We start from the raw sequence: 16,271 nt of genomic DNA on the forward strand, positions 1-16,271 counted from the left end.
CACTGAATTTGGGCAAGGAAATCCCTTTTAAATCAAGCTCGTAATTTGCCAACCCAACCCCAAATCCACACCAAGAATTTCAAAACTTGATTCCGTGCTTTTGAAAGTTAGATGCACTGAGAAAGACCAAGGGGGTTCTCTCTCCGATTTCTCCTAGTGCCCAAAAAAATAACCAAATCAGCCAACGAAAAGCGTGACGTAATATCTATACTTACAACTGGTATAATTCCTGGCACCATGGGAGGAATCCCATACGCTTGCGCAACCTGCATCTGTAAATTTTTTAATATTAAATTATTTTTTCCGTTCTGTAGTAACTGCTCTCTAAGATGTTGTGGAGGATGTAAATACTTGCATGGTGGATCTTTACGCTGGCATTTGCCCTGGAACGAGAAGAAGGGGAGAAACATAAGAATTTTGGCATAAATACGAAATGTTTTTGGACTTCTTTCGGAAATCTTACGAAAAAATTCAACTGTGAAGGATGAAAAAATTTCTAAGTCCAAATATTTTTTTCACTTCTTTATTTTTCTGCTCAAAATGAAGAAACATCATGAGTGCAAAAATTTTTTTTAGCTTTAAAATTTTTCAGAATTTTAATTTACGAAAAATTCAACTCTGAAGGATGAAAAAATTTCTAAGTCCAAATATTTTTTTCACTTTTTTTCTGCTCAAAATGAAGGAACATCATCAGGCCCCCAATATCTTTAGCTTTTCGAAAATTTTCCAGAATTTTGAACTTATGAATAAGTTCAACAATTTCGGCAGAAAAACCTAATCAGGCATTTTGTCCCAGGATTTTCAACTTCACTAACACGCCCACCCCGGTAAAGCGACCATTCAACCTCGGTCCCATGAGTGGTCATGTTACTGAGGTTCCACTGTATTTAAGACTGATTTCATCCAACTTGATGACCTCAAACATCTGAAAATGTTGCCGACCTGAGACTCCACCTCATTATTCTGCTCCTCATCAATTAATCCTGCCAAACTGCCAGCAATATTTCCATCATGCCCAATTATTATGTTCAAAGGGGTCATATTAGCGTGTGGCTGGTCATAAAAGGGAGTCTGTCAGCCGCTGACTGGGCACCTGGAGTTGGAATTACCAATTGTCGTTTTAGTGATCTCTTGAGGACTGCAGATGGACACGGTAAAGAAATGTTGACCTGGGTCTAGAGACAAGAACTTTCACCAATTTTACTCCTTTGGCGAGGTTGGTGTGTGGCCGTTCCTGCAATCCACTGCGGGCTGTCTCGGGTCACCTGAGGTTGATGAGGGACCAAGATATATTACTGACAGGCGCTGGTGTCTCCAATGCACCACTCCAACACCCCACCCATCAATGAAAACAACCAATGATAATCGCTACAGTTGGCATTGGGAAAGGAATGATACCGTCTCCAACCCAGAGGACATTCCAGTTCAGACACATAATCACCTGGGGCAAATGGGGGACAAGGATTAGCAGGCCGGCGCCATCATAACCACTGCACCACTTGTTTGACCCATAATAATCCCCAAGCCGCAAAAACAATCACCGCCAAGTCGCCAACCAACAATCATTTTACATCAACCAACAAAATCATCATCATTACTTTGTCCTCAGCATCCCTCCATAAAACATGAATGGCACCATGTTTTGTAGAAGAGCTGGACCAGGACCCGCATCACAAACAGAAAGAGTTTAGTCATTATATTTGATCATGTGGTTTATTAATAGTTGGTCCCATCAATTAGCCCATGGCTCCAACTGTCTCATGGCCAGACAGTTTCCACACAATGAAACGTGTTAATACCTTCATTGATTGGATAGCTCAAACAGGTGATCGAGGCCGAAATCAGTTTTATAATTCGTTCTAAAATGAGATTTTGCCCCCAGAAACATAATTTCAATTGCCATTCCATTACGAGACTAGTAGAATATATAACGGAAGGCGATATAGTTTGTATGCAACTTCGGGAGTGGAAGATATGGAATGAAAATAGCATGAATCTGAGTCTGCAGTAAAGTAAATTTACCTAAAGGAGAAACTGAATGTTCAGTCACCAAGTCTGATGATTCCCTTTTACTTCCAAATTAAATATATTTCATTTTTTCCTCAATATTTGCAACAGGTGTATGTATCGCCTGAAGCACAATACGATATATAGAACCATTTAACCGACAGAGATAAAATGCAAATTTTAATGAATTTAAAGTGATATCATAAATTCATTAATCAAAACTAAGCTAAATATACAAAATTGATATGGATATGGAAGTTAACATGTCAACATGTCTGGCACTTAGATCAACTCTGAATGACTAATTCCACTTAAGTATTTCCCAGTGTGATCACCAACGAGGCAAAACCTTGACACATTTTGAAGACCACCAATTTGACCCCTTGCTCCTACCTGTATTCCCTTTAAACCTTAGCTTGCATTGAATGCCCAAAGATGCACAAACCCTATTCATATTTTACCTCTTAACCACATTTTGCTGCAACATGTAGTGGTTAATTAAGACAGCCGAACCCAGGGCTTTCTATATGACATTGAGAGTCATCTAAAAAACTACAGTGGAACCCCGGTAACACGACCTCCCAAGGGACTAAGCCGAAGTGGTCGTGTTACCGGGGTGGTCGCGTTAGTGAAATTAAGAATCATAAGTAGGTTTTCCCGCCAAAACATCGTCCTAGCAGATATGCTGTGTGTACATTGACATGCATTAATGACTACGCCACCGGGTGATTCGATAATTTGTGTGTATATCACGAATAAAAAATCATTTTCTTGAGTGTTTTGCGTTTAATTTACAACTTATGTAAATGAGTAAATAAACTGACGAGAGCTAATTAGACCAAACATTACATTAAAACTTGAGCATGCTAATTAGAGCAAGCATGTCATTCACACCATCGGCAGCTGCCCTTCTTGATGTCAAGCTAATATTCCCGCTAACATTGAGAGAGGTGATGTGAGAAGATGTTGAGAATTATTCCTGATGTCTTCCTGCTTTAACTTCAGCCAATTTGAACTGGTACTGATTAAATCATATTTTTAAAAACGTATTTTATCAATATTACGACGTAGTAAGCATTCTTTACTTTGAGTATCGGTACTCTTACTAATCAACATAATTTATTTGTCCTAAAAACTACGTGTGCATGCCTCTTGACATCATTTAATACTAAATGATGAAAAACAAACCGTGAGTCGAAAAGAAAGTTTATTCTTCATTTTATTTGCGCTTACATTTGATCAAACTCACTTACACATCATTTATTTTCATATGGATTCCCATGGTCATTGTGTTCGAGGTGCTAACTATCAACACGGATTTGCGAGAAGGTGCCAATTGATACGATGCGGTCATGGTTGATTACGGCAATTAGGCCTCATGGTCGCGTTAGCGGGGTTAATTTGCAGTTTGGGACCGACCAAGCTGGTGGTCGCGGTCTGGGTACCGGGGTGGTCGTGTTAGCGAGGGCCAGTTAATGAGAATTAGAGAGAAAACCATTCGGGACCGGAGAATTTTGGTCGTGTTCGCGGGGTGGTCGCGTTACTGAGGTGGTCGCCGACCGGGGTTCCACTGTACATCATCACCAGAGGCTATAGAATATCTGACGACAATTCCATCTCATCGAATAATTGTAGCAAGTCAGATTCCGCCTCAAATCTTATTTTAATTCTTTTCTCCATCGCTGAAGTAATTATGCGTCTAGGCGCTCCAAGCTCAGCGGAGTACCGGACCGGTTTGCAATGTAACCATGGCAACTAAAACAAGCCAGACACTCTTGGTATTATGATTATGATTAGCGGTTCGTCTGGATGAAGTCTCGTTCTGCGGCAGACGTCTCCTGTGAGGGAAAGTGCCACCAAGCAATATGATTCGATGACAGGTTTTTTATTTTTGCAGTGCAGCAGATGGAAATGTGTATATTGTGCATCAGCCATCTTGACAGTGCTTGTTTTTTTGCACCAGTCGATCATTCTGATGACTTTTCATCTCTAGTGGTTCTCCAATATCGGTGGTCCCCTTCGAACTGGTGCAGCTTCTTTCGTTTTGTAATGAACTCAGGCCCAGAGAGTTATGTGTCGGGAAGACATTCCTAAATTCAGTACAATGCACTGATGGATTTGATACTCCTTGTTTTTTCTTATGTTTCAAAGCTGGACAATGCCTTTCAACAAATATTTCAAGCACAAGTCAAATACCCTATGACCTCCTGTCTCTCATGCTGTCTCAATTATTGGGGGTCAAACTCAGATGGTTGCAACACTTCTAAAATCGTAATGAAATCTGGCACAGGCGATGGGATTTTGAAACTAGCTCAATGGATTTAAGAATTAGTTTATTGCTTGGTATTACAGACAGCACCTATAGATTGGTAATTTTGGCATGCAGGGACAGGCCAAAAATTGCCAGATTCAGGATGGCCACTAAACTGGGAGTGAGATGAGCACTAGATTGCTTTGGCTTCAGGCCGATATTGCTCATCTGGAAACAGCTTAGGGCTTCATTGGAACCGAGATACGCCTTTTTCTCCTGGTGCCCTGCTATGAACGGGACATGAGGTTTCTGCAGCAGGTTATCCATCCACATAAACAGCATGAAGCCATCTCTCATTTCATTAGCATGATCTATATCTACAGGGAGGTGTGCATGACAGGAATCTTATCTACACCCGTTCTCTCCTGCCGAACAGCTCATCTGAGTTCAAGACCAGTGGGCACGGCAACTATTCTCTCTACAGGTTTTCGTAAAGTGTGCGAGGCCAAGTCGGATATGGCTTTTAATGGTCTTCCGGATCGCAGTCTTAATAGCATCAACCCGAGACAAGCTTGTTGACTTAATCCTGAGTCTTCAGTTCTAGTCTTTTATGGACTTTGTTGGTTTTGACATGTATGTCAAATGGAACCAGCAAGACTACCCAAGATAGTGTTGGAGTGGCAACCCGCTTAACCTGACTTAATCTTTGAATCCTGGGTTTAGCCACTTCACATAAGACAGGAGCTTGTTGATGTTTGAGCCTTGGCTGCACTTTGGTCATTTCATCGGGAACACTTTATATTCACTATTCAAACATGACATACAGACTTCTTAGTTCTAGCAGGCTACTGTAAGTGGAAGAGTAAGAAGATAGAACTTATGTAAACAGAATGACATGCTGTCACTGCCTCAAGACAGTCTGGGTGATAAATATATACTTTTTGATGCATTCTTTTTGCAGAGAATTGCACTCAAAAGTTTGCTCTGAATGCTGTCCAACCTCCTAGGGTTACACACCCTCACCGCTTCATTGATTTTCCAATAATGACAAAATGACGTGCAGATTAGATGAGTTTTCAATTCACTTCAGATCAATTCAGCGCATGCCATGCGTAAAAATTATGCCACAGTTGCAAATGGGCATGCTGGTAATGATGGTGAAATGGTGATATATTGCGCTGCGCCGGAAACTCGGCACTGGTCTTATGTGTCGTATCAAGAGGTCATGGGCTGCCCTCGTGGCAAAATGTCGCGTACTGGCGATTTGATTTGTAATATATTGTGATTTGCACTTTTATGAAATGAAAACTCATTCGAGTGAAAGGCAATTATTTCACCTTGACTTGTTTTAGGTCATGGATGTCATGGATAACACTGGACAAAACATAAAATCAAGATTACTTCTTGGAAGCTCTTCGTCCCCTCTGAATCTTATGGCATCAGACATGTTGATTTTGTCAGGCCACTCAAAGTGTCATGGGGACAATGATTCCTTGATATGGCCCAGTAACTTTGCCCACACTGGGGACCATAATGTTTGCTAGGTGTTCTGATAAGCATGACGACTTGTAACAGGACAATGGATATTTCAGATTAGACAACTTTATCAGTGGAATCCTATAACCAAAAGAAGATCGGTGAAACTACTTCCATCTCCTCTCATTGAAAAACTGTCCACATAACAATAAACCAGAAGAGCAAAATATCACAAACTGATCCCCGAGAGTCCCCCAACTACTCTTTTTTGAACCAAACTGCCAACATTACAATCAAAGAGTCACCTCAAGGTGAAAACGTGCTAAGACAATGTCACCCAAGACGAGATGGGAACCACCTCCAAAACCATTCCATCGTCTGGTCGGACCAATAGTCTTGTCAAATCGGTGATTTGTATGCGAAGTGTTACCGCTGCTGCTACTTAGTATTGATTTGAACGCTTCAGGTGGTCTGTACGAGAACCTCGAGTCTCCTCCGGCCAAATGAGATGGCCGGTTGGTCACCCAGTGTAGATGAGCTGAGGTTACCAAATTATTCTGCTGGTGGGCCAGCAAAGCTGGAAATAAGGTGGCTGCAAGATATATGGAAGGGTTGAGTTTACTTAAGTATTCTACTTGTGAGCGAAACCTCGATTTAGAATTGCTATATGATATGGAAATCTCCCAAACTACATGTAGATGATAGGGTGGCATCACTGTGAGTGAGCAGGATCATTTTCTATCCTGGTCAGAGAAGATGTCGAGAAAATCAAGCAAATGTCAGAGGTGGTGCTGTTATCACCACACTATTTTTAGTGGGATATTTCCTGAGGATAAAGCACTGCCAGTACTGTATTTTATGGTTATTTCTTGCTGCGGCTAATGCATCGCTGGTATTGTTTTTAAGAGGAAGAAGTCGTATCGATAGAAAGAGATAAATATAATATATGGACCGATAGATCAGGAACTTTTTTTATTTTTATTTAAAAAATTTAATTTTCTAATCACGGAAGGGAGCCAGTAGAGCCGGCTCAAAGAGGTTGGAAAAGAAATTACCTGTGATATTTATCAAGAAAGATGGACAAATTGCATGTTTAGAGTAAAAACTTCTTTCTGCATATGGCGCCACAAAAGCCATTTTATGTCTGATAGACAACTAACAATCCTGCAATATTAATCGCAAAATGACATGATGCACATTAACAAGCTGCAAATCATTTTGCACGAGGCACAATAAATCGATATGCATGAAGGTAAAATCACTTCCCAGAGCTGCCTCCGAAGCCAGATCCTTGTCAATAACAATGGAAAAGTCCTAATTTAATTTAATTGACGAGACATCTGTCACATTCGATGTGATTGGCACCTGTCAATTCATAATTGACTTGGGAATGATGGATGTGAAGAAAGAACCAATCAACTGGATCAAGTTACACAATTATCTTTGTTGGACAAGATTTTGAAAACTCTGAAAATAAAAAATTATTGTTTGATTCTCTGAGTATCATGTTGCAAGATATTTAGTCGACTTTCAGTTGCACAATAGCAATAAAAATTTGTTGAGATAAAAATATGGAGAAAGCTCTGTCGTCGCAGAGATTTTGTTACAAGGGATGCGAATAGAATCGGATCTACTTTATTGGTTCAGTGCTTGTATCCAATAATACTAGAGGAAAATGAATATTGAAACACTTGACAAGAATCATATTTGCTTTTTGGTCTATTGCAACACTGATTATTGTATTCAAATTGGTTCAGAAATGACACACAAGCAATTGAATTGATGCACTGACTTGAAAAGGTTTGGAAATGGAAAAAAAATATTTTATTGTTCCAAAGTTTAGAAAATGAACTGATTAAGAAAAAACTTGCCAATAACCTCAGTTTGTTGATATGGTATTTTGATTAGATGAACTAGACGAGTCATGGACTTGACCTCCATATTCAAGGTCAAGGGCTACTCAGACGACCTTGAAGAGGGATGCAGCAACCTTGAAAGTCATATATGTTATGGCTTGCTTACCAATTGGTTTGTGTTATTTTGTTAGAGTGGGCGTCAAAATTTTGAAACTGCTTGTTGATTGGATGGGCAAAAAGTGGACTTGACCTCCATATTAACGGTCAAGAGTTACTTAAATTTACCTTGAAGTGAAAAGGACTGATGTTTAATGCAATAAGGGTTATGTTTGTATACTTATTGCTTTGAGTAGTGGTATTTGTACAGGGTGTGTCGAAAGATCCTTACAGGTCAATCATACTAATACCCTGTAATACTGAAGTCTTTCAAAGACTGAGTGAAAATAAACTGATTTAAAGGATGCATAACTTTCTCTCTATGTATACTCAGCATTCTAAGCTATAAATAGGCATGAAAGTCATATTGTCCACTGACTTAATGAGAAAAATTTGATTGGCAGGTCAGCATTGTCAAGTTTATTTGGTCTGCTGTTGGTTCCAACCTAGCTTGGGAAAGGAATGCAATCCAGTCTCACAGCTTCATTTCAAAAGGTTGGTGGATATCACCTAGATTCACTTGAAAGTAGAAGACAATGGGATGCGAGTCTGGTATCCACACCTGTCACACCAGCTGAGAACGTTTTGTATGATTTTATAATGAAGCGTACTTTTTATATCAACATATGCATATTAGTTTATGTCATGTTGCCTGGATTTATGGATTGAGTGCCCCGCCCTAGATTTACATGTCCCTAGTGGTCCTGAGCCAACGGAGAGGAAAGAGCCATCGTAGGTCAAAGTTCACCAATAATTTGCATAATAAGCCAAGGATAGCATCAGGTGTTGTGCAGTCGAAAAGGTCCATTTCAATATTTGACAATCGCACCCAATGTGATTATCCCAATGGAAGTCGGCAAAGAGATGTTTAGTTTGCTGGCTTTTACATCAACACAGGTGTTCAAGAGGTGTTTGAGAGCGGTTGAAAGTCAGGGAATGATAGTGGGTGCAGAGAAGGCTGTTCGCTATCAACATCTTCACGACCAAACCACATTGATCTTCATCGCTGAAATCCTCTCTTCCGACCAGCTATTCCTGTAGGCTAACACCTCCATAGTCAAATCAGATAGATCTAGATGGCCATAATCCTCTCCTCCAACCAGCTATTCTTGTTGGCGAACACCTCCATAGTCAAATCAGATAGATCTAGATGGCCATAATCCTCTCCTCCAACCAGCTATTCTTGTTGGCGAACACCTCCATAGTCAAATCAGGTAGATCTAGATGGCCATAATCCTCTCTTCCCACCAGCTATTCCTATTGGCGAACACCTCCATAGTCAAATCAGGCAGATCTAGATGGCCATAATCCTCTCTTCCCACCAGCTATTCCTATTGGCGAACACCTCCATAGTCAAATCAGGTAGATCTAGATGGCCATAATCCTCTCTTCCCACCAGCTATTCCTATTGGCGAACACCTCCATAGCCAAATCAGGTAGATCTGGATGGCCATAATCCTCTCTTCCGACAACTATTCCTATTGGCGAACACCTCCATAGTCAAATCAGGTAGATCTAGATGGCCATAATCCTCTCTTCCAACAACTATTCCTATTGGCGAACACCTCCATAGTCAAATCAGGGAGATCTAGATGGCCATAATCCGACCAGCTATTCCTGTTGGCTATTACACCTTCATGGCAAAGCAACAGATCCCTCTTCCAATCAGTTATTCATGCTATAAATGCTCATTTCAAATTTAGCCAGTATAAACCTTACAGTGAGAATATAAAGAAATAAAAGAGGAGTTTGTTGCTCATGTCATACGAACACAACTGGATTCATGTTGAACTTATTGCACCAAAATCACACAAAAGTTTGACCAGTCCATCAAAATATCCCTAATGTCCCTGGGCCCAATTCAATATGGTTTAATTGAAAAATGCTAGCGCTATTGAATCATTAATGATGATCAAAAATCATAAATACAGCTAGATTATCCTGGGCCCTCATGGCAATAAATGGAGATTAATTCAAAGTGTTGAACTCATTTTTTTTTAAATGCTGGCATTTCAAAATGCTGTGATCAGCCAGAATTTGGAGTTTAAGTGCAATGGAATTACTATTTCATGTATATTAGTCAGTAGTATTTTGAATAATTTGGAATGGCCCACCCAGCTGTGCTGCCGGTGCGATATGTAAATCAGGAGTTAGTTTGTGTGTGTGAGGTAACCAGGATGATTTCACTTTCAAAATGAAATGAAAAGAAGAGTAGTTTTTGGAGCTGCGATGGACCGAAAATCACTATCAGGATTTGGGACAGACACTCAACCATTATTTTAGCAGATATGGGACAAGCAATGTATTATAAAATTCAGTTGAAATTTCCTCTTCGCAAATCTGGACAGGACCTTATTTATCATAAGATGCTGTGATTGGAACCCACTTCCCCCTCACATATAACAGTCATTGTAATTAGACCTATCACAATAAAGTAGTAACAACAAACACTTAAATTTAGCCGAAACCATTGTTGATTGCAAAAGTGTGTAAAAAAGATGGCAATCCGTTATTTAGCTGAAGTTGGCTCAAGTCCCAAACGTTATCAATCCTGCTTTCCCAGGCAAAAGGTGTGGGAGTTTTTACAGAAAATATACAAAAGTTAGTTTCACCCAAAGAATTAAAACAACCAGTACAGTTATGTGTAGTTCCCATTCAACAAACACACGAATGTTTTTGCCGAGTTCGTGGAAACAGACTTCCTCACATTGTCGATCTCTGGATATTTTTCAATCAACAACATTGTTATTAGAGCCATTGGAAAAGAGACATCAGCGCAAGACGACCATTAGGGTCCACAACAGCTCTCGGGTGTGATCGGATAATATATTGCCAAATCTCGACTGACAAGTATATCTTGGTAATTAATTATGCGAATTGGTAATTACAGTGACTTATGATCTAATGTGCTCATTAGGAGCGTAAGAATTGCACATCATTGAGTGCATGCAGCCAGTGTTTTTCGGGATGTTATTAGGACTCTGATTGCGGGTATTAGACAATGTCTCACCCAATTCAGATATAGTGCAATCACACCTGAGTCTGGTTCAGGGGTGGGAGGAGTGTCACATCAAATTGAGACTCTGTCTTCTTAAGCCATGGCTCGCAGAATAAAATGTCAGCAATTTGAAAGAAAAAGATTGTCAATATACGAGATGACTGTGCTACACCACGCCGATATGTACCCCCTTTGTGAACCTCCCGTTCCCAGACTCCCAACCTGGCCAAATCAATAACGTCTGTCAGTTTGCAAGATTACAACACTGCATCATCATTTTCATGATTATTAAAGTAATATCCACTTTTCAGATTAGGACACTTTCATGCCGCAGTCTTGTGCAAGAACCCACACATCATCTGACAACTGTCAGCTTTTAATCCTTCAAATTGAAATTTAGTTGAGCATTCTGGTTTAGTCATGATTTTCAAAACTCGTTCTAAATGAAGTATTGTTATGTCTTTGGCTACATTTATTATTTGTTATTATCGTTATTACTAATCATTTTTATCTTCTTTGCAGAAATGAGGGCATTGAGCGTTCTGAGTCGGCTTCTTATCAGCTATAGATGGGTTAATCACAAAAAACCTCACTCAGCAGCTCAGTTTGAAGCACACCGGCATACCTAGTATTTCCATCTGCACCTCGCCACGTTCAAAGATGTGCCGAGCACCGCAACTAATCAGCAGCACAGTTTCACATACTTTTTTCCTGCCTCGTTTCTTGGCGGTGAGAAGCTCTCTCTGCATTCAGGCTTGCGATACCGTCAATGCCTGGAGGAACAGGTAAAGCTATGTGTCAGCATCTCTTTGTTAAACAGGAGCAGAGCGGTCTTCAGTTTCCAAGTTCCAAGCTTTCCAGAGGAGTGCCCTTTGAAATGGAGCGGCCAGACTTTGTTGTGTTATGCTGTTACGCAGCATCAGGGTTGCTATTCAGTATCAATCCAAAAAAAAATACTCACTCAAACTTTGTGTGAGTAGATTTCGAAAAGGTCCAAAAGTTTGCTATGGACGATGGGCAGAAATGGTAATACAAAGACTGTCGATAACTACATGTAACCTAAAATAAAATTTGTTTCGCCTAACTGCATGTTCAGATGTTAAGGAGGTTTTTTTATCAGTTTCTGAGGTAGCTGGCCATGATTTGTGTTAAAAGTTTAAGAGGCGGCTTTACCCCATGCTAAGCCAGGCTAGACAAACATCAAGGTTTCCATGACTAGAAACAGTACATGAAAACATAGGCAATTCCATTCAACTTAATAGTGTGAGTGCATTCTCAGGTTTGTCTATATATCATCAAGAACAGAATTTGTTAACAGATTTGTATTACTTTTGTTGAATGAGATATAAAAAGGGATTCTTTAGCATTTTTCGACAGTTCTGTACAAAGAACTGGCCATCAACATATTCATCTAGTCCTTACTCCAAAGACTAGTGGAGAACCACAGAGGAGATTGGGAAGTTAGCATCTCTCCTAATGGATGACTCGGCAAGATCTGCAGGATATTCTGGCCAAGATCACCAACTAGGCCCTGTATGAGAAGACTCATACAGAAAGTATCTAGAACAAGATCAGGTGGAGGAGATTCTGATTGCAAGGCCATGTGCTGAGAATGATACCAGACTGCATACCAAATGTGGCACTTAGATGGACCGTGAACATGGACAGCCATAGAACACCTGGCGCCGCACAATGAGGAATGAGTTGAAAAGCTTCAGTCTGTCTTGGGACGCAGCGACAAGAGAGGCAAGGGACACATGAAGCTGGAGAGCAATGGTGTAGGCTGTGTGTCCAAGCAACAGGGAAGAAGACAACTAAGAAAGTAAGGCTACAGGTTATCTGCCTTAACTAAAAGATGATGTATGTCAAACTGAAATCTCCTACCACATCTTCTAGAAGGTACTCACCTAAAACGAAAGGAAAAAGAGCTCTGATTAGATTGGCAAACAAATACGATAGAGGACAAGAAGCTCCATGATAAATGACTTTCACCTCACAAGGAGTCGCCAAAAAGATGCCCTACACTGACAATTGACACAAAAATGGTTTAATAGTTTAACTGAAGAAAATTACTCATTGAAAACACTGAATTTCGGTAAGGAAAATAGAAAGTGGTTGTTTTCATCCTGAAAGACATTGAAACTTCCATGTATGTGCGTTTAACCCAATAGCCATGAGGTTAGAAGTTAACTGGTGAGTTGGTGCTTGTATGACACAAACTGACAGGCAGAACATACCAAAACAAATAGTTAAAACTAGGAGCGCTCGAAACTTTGCCATGAAGATAAATATCCCTCAGTGGAAACCCATTATCCTAATACGATTGTTACACTCTAAGATTGCAGGCTTGTTTTTTCCAAATGTATTCGTTATGTTGTAATGCTGCAGGGATCAGGCAAGAAGAACACTCTGCTCAAGAAAAAATAGATGCGTTTTTCACGACCACTTATTCTCCTGCACTACTATCAGATGGAGAATAAAGTAAAGCTCTTCCTGACATACACTTTTTTCGGAAATTTTTTTTTCTAACCTTATGAGGCAAAAAAAACCAATCACAACAAATCTCTCTCTCTTGAGCTTTTAAAGAATGCAGAACCCTACAAAGCTTCATGATGTATATTCTTTTCAACAAATAAGACTATCTATATGCACCAGCAAAAGATCATGTAATCTCTTAATGCCATAGTTTACGAGACCTCTTCTTTTCCTGGCTCAGCTACCCTTATCAACTCTTAGAAAAGACTTGACATCACATAAAACTCTAAAGGTGAATTTTAGGACAGAGGACAGAAAATGGAAAGTGCCTCCAAAAATTTGAGAATTGTCAGTACCATTGAATGTCATCAGAAAGTTCTTGATCAGTACCTTCTGGTGGTACCATTAACATTATGTTATTTAACTCTTTACATACGCTAGCCGCCGCTGGTCGGCGCAAAGAACTTACGCTGTTCTCCCAGGAGCCGCCATTACTCGGCTCCATTCAAACAGTGCGAAACTCCGGCAAGCCGACTACAAGCTACTCCAACTTTAATGTATCGTAATTTCTTATTGGCTGGCTCCATGGTGACCCTATTTGAATGGCCAATAAGAGATAAGCTTCTATTTTCTATTCAGGTCACTCCGTTCTAATTTAGTATTCATGAGGCATGAATAATAACGATGTATTGGCGGGATTCCCCAGGAAGTTGACCTCGTCGGCCATTTTTAAACGTTTCTTTAATCTTTTTTTTGATTGACGTGCCGCATTGTTCGGGACCAGCTGGGTTTATTTATGATAGATTTATTTGATTCGAGCTCCGGATCAGAATTTGAAGGTTTTGCAGATTCAGATATCAATGTTTCGGTAGGAAGTGATGATAGTGACTGGGACTTAGATTTTTATTATAAACATTTTGTGTTTACGGCGATTTGTAGAAATTTTTTTCTCTCCAAGTTTGCAGGCCTTGTTCTCGGTTACTTTTCGTTAGAATTCAAAATAAATTACATGAGTTTATGCGGAATTTAATTCTTAGTTACTCCCCAAAATTTTAGTCCTGTACTATGAACAGCAACGGAGATAATATCACTTATGTAAACACTACCTGAAATACGGCCGCCTCAGTGACGCGCTCCCGGGAAACTATATCAGAATAATGACGCTGTGTATTCAGGACTTTGACGCTATGACGCACGCGGGTCTAGCGTATGTAAAGAGTTAACAACACCTTTTTTAAAAAAATCACAAAATAGCTAATGGGCTTAAGGCAGTTAAATAGATAAAAAATGTCTCCACTTTGAAATCACTCAAGACATTTTTATAAAAATCTCATTAGTCAGATTATCTCAATTTAGACTTGTGAAGCTTTTACTAATCATGCCCATCCCCAGCTCAGTTCATATCTACCATCTTCATACCTCCATCCACCCCAACCCAAACATGCAACAAAAACTAACACATTTCTATAGCAAACCATACATCGACATAAACTTGATTTGTCAACTTAAAACGGAATTGACCTTAATAAGGATTCCTCCCATTTGGCTTTAATGCGATGCCCGCCCCAGTTCGACACCATCCCAGCGGACAATTTGTCTTTGATCTACGGGCGGCCCATGTCATTAGATACACCGCAGAAACTCAATCGCTGACAAGCCATCGTTAATTGCTCGGACACTTTGATAGTTGTGCGAGACTCAAAGGCTATGTCGTCCGATGGGACCTTCTGTTTGGGATGAGGCAAACCTTAATCTGATGATACCACAATTCTGCCAGAGTATATTGAAGTGGACACAGGATACAGTTTAGCTGATATAATTAGATTCCGATCTTCTTTGATTGATAAAGTTTTGAAAGGATGGCCACAAAATCTGAAACTGTGCCGGCCATGGTAAAGTTTTTTTCACTTCTTTTTCCTGCTCAAAATGAAGCAACATCATCAGTCCCAAAAGTTTTTTGACTTTGAAAATTTTGGTGAATTTTTTTTCTTGAACTGACTGAGTGAAAGGTGAAAACATTTCCGGCTCAAAATAAATGAAGAAACATCATCAGCCCCCCAAAAAATTTTGGCAAATATTTCAGAATTTTGAACTTCTGAATAAGTTTGGCGGGAAAACCTAATCAATAATTTTGTCCCCGAATTTTCAACTTCACTAACGCGACCACCCCACTGGACCATGAAGAAGCCAAATCGTGGATCAATCTGACATGTCTGAGTGAATATGGAAGACAATCTCGTAAAGATTTGTTTTATGCATAAATTCAGTTTAAAAGTCAGACCTTTAAACATTCTTCTCCACAAGGTTTTATGCTAGCCAAAGCTTTCACCTTCATCTGGTTTCTTCACCTTCATTTGGTTTCTTGACTTTAAGTCAAGAAACCAGATGAAGGTGAAAGCTTTGGCATAACAATGCCCCCTCAAAGCACAGACTCTCATTCATCACAATAAACACTACAGCAGTGTTAGCGTAAGCTACCATGATGGCGCTAGCTGTCAATATCTCGTCACCTGATCAAGAAACCTAGCAAGCGCAGACGACTTAGCGTTGACAGACATTTAATACCCAGACAGCTGTGTTAAGGCAGCCAGGGTGGAGGAAATATTGATCTGGGCAGCGTAATCCTAGTTACTCTTGGGAATGAAACTGGAATAGCCGTGGAAAGAAGGTGGGTCGAGTTCTCATCCGGAAAAAGGGGATGCTTCAAACTGGAGATTTTTGCTGTAGCGACTGGCGATAATGAGCCCAGGAAACAAAAATAGCTTGTTTGCCTATGCAACAAAATTTGGTCATTGCTTTTACATGCAATGGATATCTAGGCCAGTAATCTAGCTGGTTTAACATATGTAGATTACTGCAATATGATTTAGTGCTGTCTGGGGCAATAATTGCAATTAATATCAACAAATGGTGATAAAATTTGCCAAACTCTCCAAAGCATCGATCCATTAAGGAGCAAACTGTGACAAATACTATCCCCCCCTCCAGAGACCATCTCCCAAACATAAAGTGTACCGCTCTCATCTAACTCGATAACTTGGATATATACGAT

General features: G+C 40.0%; 1 protein-coding gene across 16 annotated transcripts in view; it reads right to left on the minus strand.

Moving 5' to 3' along the window:
* Window positions 1-16,271, minus strand: part of LOC135495171 (muscleblind-like protein 2a) — a 111,403-nt gene that overhangs the window by 59,295 nt on the left and 35,837 nt on the right. For 13 of the 16 annotated variants that reach the window (XM_064783632.1, XM_064783631.1, XM_064783633.1 and 10 more), the window contains exon 3: window positions 216-383. In XM_064783632.1, the coding sequence (XP_064639702.1) occupies window positions 216-383 (168 nt within the window). Of the gene's footprint in view, window positions 1-214; window positions 384-16,271 lie in introns of all 16 variants that reach the window. The other 3 variants (XM_064783641.1, XM_064783640.1, XM_064783638.1) reach the window with 1 other exon arrangement.

This window comes from Lineus longissimus, chromosome 10, assembly GCF_910592395.1.
Source record: "Lineus longissimus chromosome 10, tnLinLong1.2, whole genome shotgun sequence".
Classification (NCBI taxonomy): domain Eukaryota; kingdom Metazoa; phylum Nemertea; class Pilidiophora; order Heteronemertea; family Lineidae; genus Lineus; species Lineus longissimus.